This window comes from Bombina bombina, chromosome 5 (assembly GCF_027579735.1).
Source record: "Bombina bombina isolate aBomBom1 chromosome 5, aBomBom1.pri, whole genome shotgun sequence".
Classification (NCBI taxonomy): Eukaryota; Metazoa; Chordata; class Amphibia; order Anura; family Bombinatoridae; genus Bombina; species Bombina bombina.
In genome coordinates, this window is record NC_069503.1 from 511,597,437 (window position 1) to 511,611,667 (window position 14,231).

Here is a 14,231-nt window from a genome sequence, read left to right on the forward strand (position 1 = left end):
ATAAATACAAAGTTGCCTGTAAAATAAAAATAAATCCTAAAATAGCTACAATGTAACTATTAGTTATATTGTAGCTATATTAGGGTTTATTTTATAGGTAAGTATTTAGTTTTATATAGGAATAATTTATTTAATTATAGTAATTTTATTTAGATTTATTAAAAATAGATTTAAGTTAGGGGGTGTTAGAGTTAGGGTTAGACTTAGGTTTAGGGGTTAATACATTTAATATAGTAGCGGCGACGTTGGGGCGGCAGATTGGGGGTTAATAATTGTAGGTAGGTGGCGGCGATGTTAGGGATGGCAGATTAGGGGTTAATAACAAATTTTATAGTGTTTGCGAGGCGGGAGTGCAGCGGTTTAGGGGTTAATAATTTATTATAGTGGCAGTGACGTTGGCGGCGGCAGATTAGGGGTTAATAAATTTAATATAGTTGCGGCAACTTTGGGGGTGCAGATTAGGGGTTAATAACTATAATGTAGGTGTCGGCGATGTTAGGGGCAGCAGATTAGGGGTTCATAGGTATAATGTAGGTGGCGGCAGATTAGGGGTTAAAAAAATGTATTTTAGTGTTTGCAATGTGGGGGGGGGCTCGGTTTAGGGGTTAATAGGTAGTTTATTGGTGTTAGTGTACTTGTTATCACTTTATGATTAGCCCATAAAACGTTAGCCCATAAAACTCTTAACTACTGACTTTTAAATGCAGTAGGAGTCATGGAGGTAGAGGCTGTACCGCTCACTTCTTCCAAGACTTGTAATACCGGCGTTAGGAAAATCCCATTAAAAAGATAGGATACGCAATTGACGTAAGGGGATTTGCGGTATGGAAAAGTCGCGGAAGAAAAGTGAGCGGTACACCTGTACCTGCCAAACTTGTAATACCAGCGGGCGTTATAAAGCAGCGTTAGGACCCCTTAACGCTGCTTTTTAAGGCTAACACCAAACTCGTAATCTAGCCGTATGATTTTTTTTTAATATGATCGCATTTGACACACAACTGACTGCAAGCTGGTCACATGTAATATGCCAAATGGGCCTAGATCAATATCGTAGGTTGTCTACTTTATAATATATATAGTTTGGGGTCAGTTTTGAGAATTCCAGCCATTATACCATTTCAAATGAGCCCTGTACCCTTTGCCATAATGTGCCTAAAAATCCTTTTTCAAATGTGTAGTGCACAAGTGCAATTAACAGCCCTCTGATCACCAAAAGCAATGGTTTGGTTTGGAAAGCATTTCTCTTATGACTGCACAAGTTGTGTGAAAATAATTCCTGTGAAAAAGCCAAAGTTTGTGTAAACGTTAATTTGTTTTTACATAATCGTATTTTGCATACATCTGATGGCAAGATGGTGTAATGAAATATACCAAAATTGGCCTAGACCAATACTTTTCCTAGTTTACTTTAAAAATATATAACAATTTGGGGGGCAATTTTAAGAATGTGGGCAGTTCTGCTATACTAAATGAGAGTTACCCTATTGCATTATTTTAGAACATGGTATACATAGCAGCAGATTAAACCATAATACAAAATATATACGTGTGGGGCTCCATTACATATGCGACGTTGCCCGCAAAACCCGCCGCCGTTTTTTATGCGGTTTTGGTATCCAATATACAACGCCGCATATAAATGCGGCACGTATATTTCACCCTTCGGCCACAATTTTTCCTCCCATAAGCTAACATTGGACCGCGTCGCAAATCGGTATCCAATATTCAGCGCAAGGACTTACATGGCGAAATTGGAGAAATGTTACTTCATTTTTACCTCGCCACACAAAGGCAGCCACAGCAAGCCTTGCGCTGAGTATGGGAGCATCGTAACTCCCATAACTGCCTGAAAATATAAACTTTATGTGTCAGTAAACCTTAAAAATAATGTTATATAATTCTGCACATAGTGCAGAATTATATAACATTATATTAGCGCAAACATTATAAAACATAATTTCCCCTTTGAATTTTAAAAAAACCCTGCTGTTTTACAGACCCGCTCTCTGTGATCTTCTGAGCGGGTCTGTTTTTTCAAACAGCGCATCGGGCCAGTTGTATAGTCACAGCCCGGGCTGACCGCGCCATAACACTAAGTGCAGCTCGCTCCTGCTCTGTCAGAAATTTGTATTTACGCACATTTCTGGAAATCGCTAGTTTATCCGATTTACGGCACTTTATGATATGTAATACCCGGATGTGCAAGGTGAAATTACAGGTGGCGTGGGTTGCAGCGCTTGCACTGAAGCCTGCGCCATATATGTAATCTCGCCCGTGTGGGCTTAGCTGAATCATAGGATGCCAATGAACAAATGTTGGGTACATGTATAATAATTTCTTAATTCTGTGAATAAATAGATAGTTGAAACTATTATCCACTGAAATCTCTTTTTATGCTGAAAAATAAAATATAAAGGTTGCATTGATAGAAATAAAGCCTTTGTTTTGTTGTTTTTAAAAAGAGTGATAGTAAAAAGTCTTAAAAATTCTCTGGTCCTTTGAGCAAGTTTTTCTCTAAATTGCCCAGGGGTTAATAACTTCTGGAAATATAATTTCATGATCTAGCATAGACTTTATTTTTTCTTTGGATGAACAATAAAGAAGCTTTTTGCTTCTATTCAGTTTTTACCACAGTGCCACTTTGGTTTATTGTTTGCAAACCCTACATTAATATAAATAAATGGCTCCCAAATCTCTTCCTCTGCAGTGCTTAAAATCTTTATATTCTTGCTTTGGGTCTCAAACTCATTACTTTGTATTTTTTCCAATCATACGTTATTTGCCACTCAGTTAGATACACAATAATCTGATTACAGAATAACTACTCTCTGAAGGAAAAATAAACACACATCAAACACATTTTTCTATGCATACTGTATAATAAATATGGTGATACGTTTAGATGTTGGGGAAAAATACTATTAAAGTAATAAAGAAACAATGTTGAAATAAGAAATGTAGTAAACATAGCACCCTGCTAATACTGAAATTAATCTTCAGAAGAATCTCTCATAAATTTGAAGTGTGTGAAAAGTAGGGATGGTTGAAAGTTTTGCAACATTTGAAAAATGCAACTAATTTTAACACATTCATTTGTTTCGAATTTTGAATGTTTGCACAACATTCTAACATTTGTTTAATGTAATAGTATTTCTAATGCATCTTTAAATGTAATAGTTGTTTCAAATTGATCTAATTCGAATATTGCATAATTCTAATTGAATTATTCAATATTCAGATTACAAAGATTCTAATCAATATATTTGTAATCACATTTCTTATACTCTCTTTGTATATAATATTTGAATTATGCAATATTAAAAATAGAAAAATTCTAATGAATACATTTGTAATAGTATTTCTATTGCTCTCTTTAAATGTCAAATATGAATTATGCAACATGCAAAATAGAAACATTTTAATTGATATATTTTATCTATTATGTATCAATTTACTAAATTCCCTACAACATCAACTATTGAATCTCTGAATAGTATTTGTTAAATCGAATATTACATATGAAATTTTGAATGTGTATATTCAATCTAATTATAAGTAACATTTAAAAAAACAGAAATAACATACAATTACCAAATTTTTTTATTTTATTTTTTTTTGTATTAAATTTTTTATTGAAGAATAAGTTTACAAGTGTAATAAAACCACAATACACATAAAATACATACATGGTAAGATCCAATCACATTAGTGGTATAAAATGTCATACACTTCATATTGATGTGTACTCACGCCCCCAGATCTAAGCTGAGTCGCGAGTTTACAAACATACTTGTTTAAACAGTTTAGAGAAATTATATTTTAGCACAATGTAATATTACAATTGCCAAATTTTAATGGATTTTCATTCTTTTTTTAAAATTTTTTTATTTTATTTCCAACAGTGAGTACATTCACAACATATGTGCATCGTTCCACCTCGCAGGGTGTTTAAGGCAGATTACCATAGCAAAAAAATATTTATAAGTAAGAAAATTCCAAACATTTGATCATACATTTGCACCGTTAGAACTCATGACTTTTACCAGTGACTGCAATGGTTGCTAGATGTGGATGGTGCACTCACCATTGGGGTTTTATTGTTATAATTATAACTAAACTATTAAAGTAAATTAAGATAAACTAAACTAAACGGGGCCAAATGCAATATGTCAGGAATGATAGTTGCGCTACTTTCGTGTGTTCAATTGTACACAGAGATATCGGAGATTGGTGAAGGCGGAAAAAACTGTATAGGCGTTATGTTACACTCCGTACTCAAAATGGTGGGTCTAGTGCGCTAGAAAGTTATAGGGAAATATATATACAGAACTGTGTCTTACAGGGAAATGATATTAATGAGGTTAGGTGGGAGATTGCTGTTAAAGTTCTTAGACTTTCCAGAGTAAACTACAGATTTCACAGTCTATATGGCGCTTTTATTTCCTCAGCCGAGTTCACTATCTGCCCGTCACCATATTTAACAGAGATACCATATAATGCCCCTAACAAACTAAATTAGAATCAAAATAAAAACTTAGCTAAACTAAACTAAAAATGTGAAACAAACATTACCCTTCTTACCAAATATTGTCCAGACAATACTGTGTCTACTGGGTCCTATAGTGCCAGTTAAGATTACAAATTAGAAAACAAATTGGTAACATTACCAAACATTGAAAATAGCAAACAGAGAGTAGGGAGAATTATAGTCTCTATAGCTTGGTAAATTGAAATTATGACTTATGAAACACATCAACCAGATATTTACCCTAGGATGTCTATCATGCAGGCAAAGTGTGATCGCTATTGCCCTGTTTACTATTAGCCATGTTTAATTGGCCTGGTTCATATCATGTGTAGCAGGACAGGGCGGTAAGCTTAGCAATTCTGAACAGATAGCTGATAGGGCAATGAGCAAGAACTAACCTACGGCTATAATAATAATAACAACACAATGTAGCATCAGTGCAAGATCAAACTCTGGGCAGCGTCTCCGTTTTCGTGGCCCCAAGTTAGAACATATATTAAAATCTCTTGTATGTGGAGGTCATGCCGTAGACTGAATCATCTCCTTCCAGCAGTTAAGTACCCTAACTAAATGGAGAATAAATGCTGGTGTATGCTAAGTTAAAGCAGAAGCATATACATTGAGAAATATAAGTAAACAAACAAAAATACAACAGGCGGTAGTTCATGCAGCCATCAAGGAAACACTGGCCATTATAAGGCAGAAGGTTCTAATTAACGTTATGCAACATATATTGGGACCGAGAGGCAATAAGTCTCTTAGCAGATATATATCGGATTGTAAGTCAGCCAACTTCCGTAGCTAGCCAAGCCTTTCTCTGCCTCCACCAGCAACACCCCCCAGGACAGCGGTAGCGATATAGATCCTGTAGGTCTGCGTCCCACTGTTTTCTCAATGCGCTTCCCACAGCTACAGCAAGCGTCTCCATACTAATAATACTTTAAAAATCTGAGTTTGATCGAGCAGGCATCTTTGAAATGTTGCCCTGCGAGAGGTCACAGACAGAGGTGCAAATGTTTTGTAGATCAGAAAAACCTGCTGTCGCCATTATTCGCTCTTAAGTGCTGCAAGCGGCTATCATTTCCTGTTGTGCCTCAGGAGTCATGCAAGCGTAATTGCAGAAGGACTCTGTTGGGAGGCGACACCATTTTCCGTCGTTCCCGGGGCCAAGAGTTGTGAGTCTGGATCCTTGTAAGTGCCCGAACAGCTGAAACCATTAAGGGCTAGCAGGATGGCAAATAATTGATCCTGGGATAGGAAAAATAGCTTGGTCTTAAGCAGAGCCGGTCAGACTTGCGACCATCTTGATACGCCACCCACCGGAAGTCGGATTTTCATTCTTATCGATATTCAATTGTCCACAGGACTATTCGTTCTACCTAGTGAATTGTACTTTGACCACATTTGCTCAAACCTAATGAAAACATGAGAATTCCAAAAAGGAGTCACAAATAACAAGCCCTACTAATATAGCTCCGAAGGTGGAGGAGGCTATAGGCTTGTTGCTGTGCTTTCTCTGGACTCTTGGAATAGGTTACATCCTGTTTGACAGAATTAGCTTACTTAATTTATAATGTAATTACATTCACTTTCTTTCCATGTCTATATGGAGTGGTCAAACCTTGCAGCTAGCTTATTTCCAACATGTTATGCAATCTGCATACACAAATATTTGCCTACCCAATCATAGGCACTGCTGATTCCTAAATAAATCTCATGTCTTATGTCATCACTCCTGAAATGGGCAGGGTAATGTGTGTGCATGTGGCTTACATAATAACAGGAGTAAACTGGCTGCAAGGTGTGTTATTCAACCCAAGAGGTAGGAAAATTGGTAAATTAAATGTATTTACAATTTGGCACAACACTACCATATGATTTGTAGGAGGCAGAGAGTAGCAGACTCAGGGCTAGTGTTGCTAGGTATTCAGTATTTAACTGGGCAGTCCAGTATTTAAATTGTCTGTCCAGTAAAGTAGATCTGAGACTTGATGTGGGAATTACCTAAGGCCTTGTAGGAACAAATAACTAATGGAGCTGTAGACAATTGCATCTGATCTGAGGTTTGATAATGTTACCATATACCTCTTCCTCCCCAACCACTGGTCAGGTTGCCAGAGAACAGCTGGCAACCTTATCCAGGGCAGACTCTGGGGGGTGGATAGTCCAATTATGAAATCATTTAAAAATAATTTTGTTCTTTTAACAAATGTCAATGCTTGATGTTTTTGTTTTATTGCACTCTAAAATCATATTTCCCCATAGAACATCAGACCATATATCTTTATAAGTAGAATGGCCAATGTACAGGTCTATGGGGTTATTTATCGGATACTGTTTATTCACAAATATTTATATCAAATACACCCTGATGCCTACAGTAATGCAATGGAAAAAAATCATAAAGAGATAAATAATAATTCTGTTGTGACAAAGTAGATTTCAATAAGCTGTTTGATCGCAATATGCAAACTATCAAACGTTTTTTGGAGTTGTTTCATACAAAAATTATTGAGCAGTCACCAACTTTCTATTAGACAACAAAATTAAGATGAAAATTTTAAAAATATTATTAATTTGTTGCATTGATCAAATAGTTCCAGTGGACTTATTAGTAAAATAAAAAAAAAGATATATTTGCATGTCATATAGCCTTTATATAGTGCTTCATGAAAATGATCTAATAGAGTTATGTATTTAACACTGTCATATATCTATGTTTTACAGGCAGAAGGTTCACGACTACAGAGAGAAATGCGAGGATATTTGGCGGCTATAAAGGGTAATCAGTTCTTTAATTTTTACATTTTGAATGTTTTAACAACTGTTGCATCATAACACAATGCATAACTATTTATATCATAGAAAGGAAAGGGTTGATCAAAGCTTTGCATCAAACTAGGCACACTGTGTGCTAGAACTCATTTAAGCCACCAATTTGAAGATGCTATAAAAAAAATCAAGTTTTTACTAGCGACTTCATTTTTGTAGCTGTATCACAATATAATTGCTATTTTAAATTAGTTACAGCACTGTTTGCTTGTTCCTTTTACGTTTATTGTGATCCTATATCAATGCTGCAGAAAGACACTCTAATAGCTAACCTAAGGTCTAAGGTTGGATTATGAGAATAATGTCCCACCAGTAGTGTTATAGAATAGTGAGTGGGACAAAAACGGCCAAGTACCTTAAAATAGGAAGACGAGAGAAAGGAAAATTTAGCAAATATGCACTGACCAAAGAGCAGACTGGCTAGTAGTGCTCAGGTAGTAAAGCAGGCAGAAGGTCAAAATCCAGATCAGACTACGCAGGTAGAATCAGCAGGCAGGAGTTTGGTCAGATTGGAAATGGGTTAATCAGACCAGCTGAGAGAAAGATAAAGGTCAAAAACTGGGGAAAAAGCAAGTTAGAGAAAATCAAACAGTAACTGAGTGCACCACTAGACAAAACCAACAGCAAATGAGCATGAAATACGACACAACTGCCCGTCCTCTTTACATGACACTAGTTGATAAGTCTGCCCAGAGGGCAGTCTATATGTTGTAAATACAAAAATAAAAAATACAATTACAGAAAAAAATAAACACATTATCCAAAATAAAAAAAATTAAACCTAATCCCTATGAAAATAAAAAAGCCCCCCCAAAATAAAAACACCCCCTTATCTAATGCTAAACTACCAATAGTCCTTAAAAGGGCTTTTTGCAGGGCATTTCCCTAAGTTAAACAGCTCTTTTACATTAAAAATAAACAAAGTCCCCCCTAACAGCAAAACCACCCAACCACCAAACCCCCCAAAATAAAAAACCTAACACTATAAAAACCTAAACTACCCATTGTGCTGAAAAGGGCATTTGTTTGGGCATTGCCCTTAAAAGAGCATTTAGCTCTTTTTCACTGCTCTTAAAAGGGCATTCGGCTCTTTTTCAAAGTACCCAAATAACCCTAAGTTAAAAAAATAAATAAAAAATAAATAAAATAAAAAAACTATCACTAAAGCCTCAAATAGGTACTCACGGTTTCAGAAGTCCGGCGGAGAAAGGTCTTCTTCCAGGTGGGTCCATCATATTCATCCACAGCAAAGGCTGCTCTGAGTGGAGGTCCAGAGCGGTCTTCTCAGATGTGGCGATCCTCTGCAGTGGCGGCGGTCCTCGGCAACATGGAGGCTCCTCTTCATCCAATCGTCCGTGGTATACTGAAGAAAGAATGCAAGGTACCATAATGTGTATTATTTTTTTGTAATGTTAGCCTTTTTTATTTTTTGTAATTAGATTAATGTAATGTCATTTTTTTCTATTTTTTATTGTAATGTGGTTTATTTTTATTGTAATTAAAGGGACAGTTAACACCAGAATTTTTGTTGTTTAAAAAGATAGATAATCCCTTTATTACCCATTCCCCAGTTTTGTATAACCAACACTGTTATAGAAATAGACTTTTTACTTCTGTGACTAACTTGTATCTAAGCATCTTCTGACCGCCCCTAATCACATGACTTTTAGTTATTATCTATTGACTTGCAGTTTAGCAAATTAGTGCAGTGTCTGCCACAACTCACGGGCGTGATCACAATGCTATCTATATGGTTTACCTGAACTACTCTCCCCTGCTGTGAAAAGCAAATACAAAAGCATGTGATTAGAGGCGGCCTTCAAGGGCTTAGAAATTATAATATGAGCCTTTCTAGGTTTGCTCTCAACTAGAATACCAAGAGAACAAAGCAAAATTGTTGATAAAAGTAAATTGGAAAGTTGTTTAAAATTACATGCCCTATTTGAAAAATAAAAGTTTTTTTGGGCCTTGACTGTCCCTTTAAGGGATTAATTTAGGGGGTGTTAGGGGGCTTAGTAATTAAATTATTTTTTTGCATTGTGGGGGTTGGTGGTGTAGGAGTTAATAGGTAAATTAGGCTTAATGTGTTGTGGGGGGTTGGCGGTTTAGGGGTTAATGGATGTATTAGGTAGTTTGCGATGTTGGGGTTTGCAGATTTTAGGGGTTAATAATTTTATTAGGTAGTTGGGTTTTTTTCTTAATACTTCGTGCGGGCAGATAGTTTTTTTTTTTTTCTTAATACTTCGTACGGGCGGTTATTTTTTTTTTTTAAATACTTATTGCGGGTGCTTAGGTTATTTTTTAATACTTATTGCAGGCGGTATTCTTTTTTTTTTTATATACTTATTGCGTGCAGTTTTTTGGGGTTTTTTTTGTAATGCTCGTTTGCCTTCGCTGCATCCCGGTGGATTCCGAAAATGGCAGCAGTGGATTCCAAAAATGGCATGGTGGCATAAGAATTCCTTTGAGGATGCGTGAGCAACTGCCGACGGCGACGGACATTACAAACGCAATTATAGTATAGATGAGAGAAGCATCAGTTTTTGTTTTACTTTTTTTTTTTTTTTAATACATTTTCTTCTGTTAAGTGTGATCAGTCCACGGGTCATCATTACTTCTGGGATATTACTCCTCCCCAACAGGAAGTGCAAGAGGATTCACCCAGCAGAGCTGCATATAGCTCCTCCCCTCTACGTCACTCCCAGTCATTCTCTTGCACCCAACGACTAGATAGGATGTGTGAGAGGACTATGGTGATTATACTTAGTTTTATATCTTCAATCAAAAGTTTGTTATTTTAAAATAGCACCGGAGTGTGTTATTACCTCTCTGGCAGAGTTTGAAGAAGAATCTACCAGAGTTTTGCTATGATTTTAGCCGGAGTAGTTAAGATCATATTGCTGTTCTCGGCCATCTGAGGAGTGAGGTAAACTTCAGATCAGGGGACAGCGGGCAGATGAATCTGCATAGAGGTATGTAGCAGTTTTTATTTTCTGACAATGGAATTGATGAGAAAATCCTGCCATACCGATATAATGTCATGTATGTATACTTTACACTTCAGTATTCTGGGGAATGGTACTTCACTAGAATTACACTGTAAGAAATACATAAAGCTGTTTAATAACTAGAGATTATGTTTAACGTTTTTGCTGGAATGTAAAATCGTTTTCATTTGCTGAGGTACTGTGTGAATAAATGTTTGGGCACTATTTTTCCACTTGGCAGTTGCTTAATCTGTTTTTCTGACAGTTTCTGTTCTCCCTCACTGCTGTGTGTGAGGGGGAGGGGCCGTTTTTTGGCGCTTTTTCTATGCATCAAATATTTCAGTCAGCAACTCATTGTATTCCCTGCATGATCCGGTTCATCTCTACAGAGCTCAGGGGTCTTCAAAACTTATTTTGAGGGAGGTAATTTCTCTCAGCAGAGCTGTGAGAATTATAGTTTGACTGAGATAAAAAACGTTTATTCTGTAATTAAACCTTTGCTAAAGTTGTGTTGTTTACAAGGATTGAGGCTATAACTGTTTCAATTTATTAATTTTCAACTGTCATAGATCTTCTGTGCTTCTTAAAGGCACAGTACATTTTAATATTATTCTAATTGAATTGTATTTCCAAGTTGCAAGTTTATTTGCTAGTGTGTTAAACATGTCTGATTCAGAGGATGATACCTGTGTCATTTGTTGCAATGCCAAAGTGGAGCCCAATAGAAATTTATGTACTAACTGTATTGATGCTACTTTAAATAAAAGTCAATCTGTACAAATTGAACAAATTTCACCAAACAACGAGGGGAGAGTTATGCCGACTAACTCGCCTCACGTGTCAGTACCTACATCTCCCGCTCAGAGGGAGGTGCGTGATATTGTAGCGCCGAGTACATCTGGGCGGCCATTACAAATCACATTACAGGATATGGCTACTGTTATGACTGAGGTTTTGGCTAAATTACCAGAACTAAGAGGTAAGCGTGATCACTCTGGGGTGAGAACAGAGTGCGCTGATAATATTAGGGCCATGTCAGACACTGCGTCACAGGTGGCAGAACATGAGGACGGAGAACTTCATTCTGTGGGTGACGGTTCTGATCCAAACAGACTGGATTCAGATATTTCAAATTTTAAATTTAAACTGGAAAACCTCCGTGTATTACTAGGGGAGGTGTTAGCGGCTCTGAATGATTGTAACACAGTTGCAATACCAGAGAAAATGTGTAGGTTGGATAAATATTTTGCGGTACCGACGAGTACTGAGGTTTTTCCTATACCTAAGAGACTTACTGAAATTGTTACTAAGGAGTGGGATAGACCCGGTGTGCCGTTCTCACCCCCTCCGATATTTAGAAAAATGTTTCCAATAGACGCCACCACAAGGGACTTATGGCAAACGGTCCCTAAGGTGGAGGGAGCAGTTTCTACCTTAGCTAAGCGTACCACTATCCCGGTGGAGGATAGCTGTGCTTTTTCAGATCCAATGGATAAAAAGTTAGAGGGTTACCTTAAGAAAATGTTTGTTCAACAAGGTTTTATATTGCAACCCCTTGCATGCATTGCGCCGATCACGGCTGCAGCGGCATTCTAGATTGAGTCTCTGGAAGAGAACATTGGTTCAGCTACTCTGGACGACATTACGGACAGGCTTAGAGTCCTTAAACTAGCTAATTCATTCATTTCGGAGGCCGTAGTACATCTTACTAAACTTACGGCGAAGAATTCAGGATTCGCCATTCAGGCACGCAGGGCGCTGTGGCTAAAATCCTGGTCAGCTGATGTTACTTCTAAGTCTAAATTGCTTAATATACCTTTCAAAGGGCAGACCTTATTCGGGCCCGGGTTGAAAGAGATTATCGCTGACATTACAGGAGGTAAAGGCCATGCCCTGCCTCAGGACAAAGCCAAAGCCAAGACTAGACAGTCTAATTTTCGTTCCTTTCGTAATTTCAAAGCAGGAGCAGCATCAACTTCCTCTGCACCAAAACAGGAAGGAGCTGTTGCTCGCTACAGACAAGGCTGGAAACCTAACCAGTCCTGGAACAAGGGCAAGCAGACTAGGAAACCTGCTGCTGCCCCTAAAACAGCATGAATTGAGGGCCCCCGATCCGGGATCAGATCTAGTGGGGGGCAGACTTTCTCTCTTCGCCCAGGCTTGGGCAAGAGATGTTCAGGATCCCTGGGCGCTAGAGATAATATCTCAGGGATACCTTCTGGACTTCAAATACTCTCCTCCAAGAGAGAGATTTCATCTGTCAAGATTGTCAACAATCCAGACAAAGAAAGAGGCGTTTCTACGCTGCGTACAAGAGCTCTTGTTAATGGGAGTAATCCATCCAGTTCCACGATCGGAACAGGGACAGGGGTTTTACTCAAATCTGTTTGTGGTTCCCAAAAAAGAGGGAACTTTCAGACCAATCCTGGACTTAAAGATCCTAAACAAATTCCTAAGAGTTCCATCGTTCAAGATGGAGACTATTCGGACAATTTTACCTATGATCCAAGAGGGTCAATACATGACCACTGTAGATTTAAAGGATGCTTACCTTCACATACCGATTCACAAAGATCATTATCGGTACCTAAGGTTTGCCTTCCTAGACAGGCATTACCAGTTTGTGGCTCTTCCATTCGGATTGGCTACAGCTCCAAGAATCTTCACAAAGGTTCTGGGTGCTCTTCTGGCGGTACTAAGACCGCGGGGAATCTCGGTAGCTCCATACCTAGACGACATTCTGATACAAGCTTCAAGCTTTCAAACTGCCAAGTCTCATACAGAGTTAGTGCTGGCATTTCTAAGGTCACATGGATGGAAGGTGAACGAAAAGAAAAGTTCACTCGTTCCACTCACAAGAGTTCCCTTCCTGGGGACTCTTATAGATTCTGTAGAAATGAAGATTTACCTGACAGAGGACAGGCTAACAAGACTTCAAAGTGCTTGCCGCACCCTTCATTCCATTCAACACCCGTCAGTGGCTCAATGCATGGAGGTAATCGGCTTAATGGTAGCGGCAATGGACATAGTACCCTTTGCACGCTTACATCTCAGACCACTGCAACTGTGCATGCTAAGTCAGTGGAATGGGGATTACTCAGACTTATCCCCTTCTCTGAATCTGGATCAAGAGACCAGAAATTCTCTTCTATGGTGGCTTTCTCGGCCACATCTGTCCAGGGGGATGCCATTCAGCAGACCAGACTGGACAATTGTAACAACAGACGCCAGCCTTCTAGGTTGGGGTGCCGTCTGGAATTCTCTGAAGGCTCAGGGACAATGGAGTCAGGAGGAGAGTCTCCTGCCAATAAACATTCTGGAATTGAGAGCAGTTCTCAATGCCCTCCTGGCTTGGCCCCAGTTGACAACTCGGGGGTTCATCAGGTTTCAGTCGGACAACATCACGACTGTAGCTTACATCAACCATCAGGGAGGGACAAGAAGCTCCCTAGCTATGATGGAAGTATCAAAGATAATTTGCTGGGCAGAGTCTCACTCTTGCCACCTGTCAGCAATCCACATCCCGGGAGTGGAGAACTGGGAGACGGATTTCTTAAGTCGTCAGACTTTTCATCCGGGGGAGTGGGAACTTCATCCGGAGGTCTTTGCCCAAATACTTCGACGTTGGGGCAAACCAGAGATAGATCTCATGGCGTCTCGACAGAACGCCAAGCTTCCTCGTTACGGGTCCAGATCCAGGGATCCAGGAGCAGTCCTGATAGATGCTCTGACAGCACCTTGGGACTTCAGGATGGCTTACGTGTTTCCACCCTTCCCGTTGCTTCCTCGATTGATTGCCAGAATCAAACAAGAGAGAGCATCAGTGATTCTAATAGCACCTGCGTGGCCACGCAGGACTTGGTATGCAGACCTGGTGGACATGT

The 14,231-nt window shown here is 38.6% G+C and overlaps 1 protein-coding gene across 1 annotated transcript in view; it reads left to right on the forward strand.

Annotated features, from left to right (window-relative positions):
• The window catches only part of AMPH (amphiphysin), a 519,511-nt gene that overhangs the window by 300,332 nt on the left and 204,948 nt on the right, over positions 1 to 14,231 (forward strand). Inside the window, exon 3 of the mRNA XM_053714425.1 lies at positions 7,256 to 7,310. Within this exon, the coding sequence (XP_053570400.1) occupies positions 7,256 to 7,310 (55 nt within the window). The remainder of the gene's footprint in view (positions 1 to 7,255; positions 7,311 to 14,231) is intronic.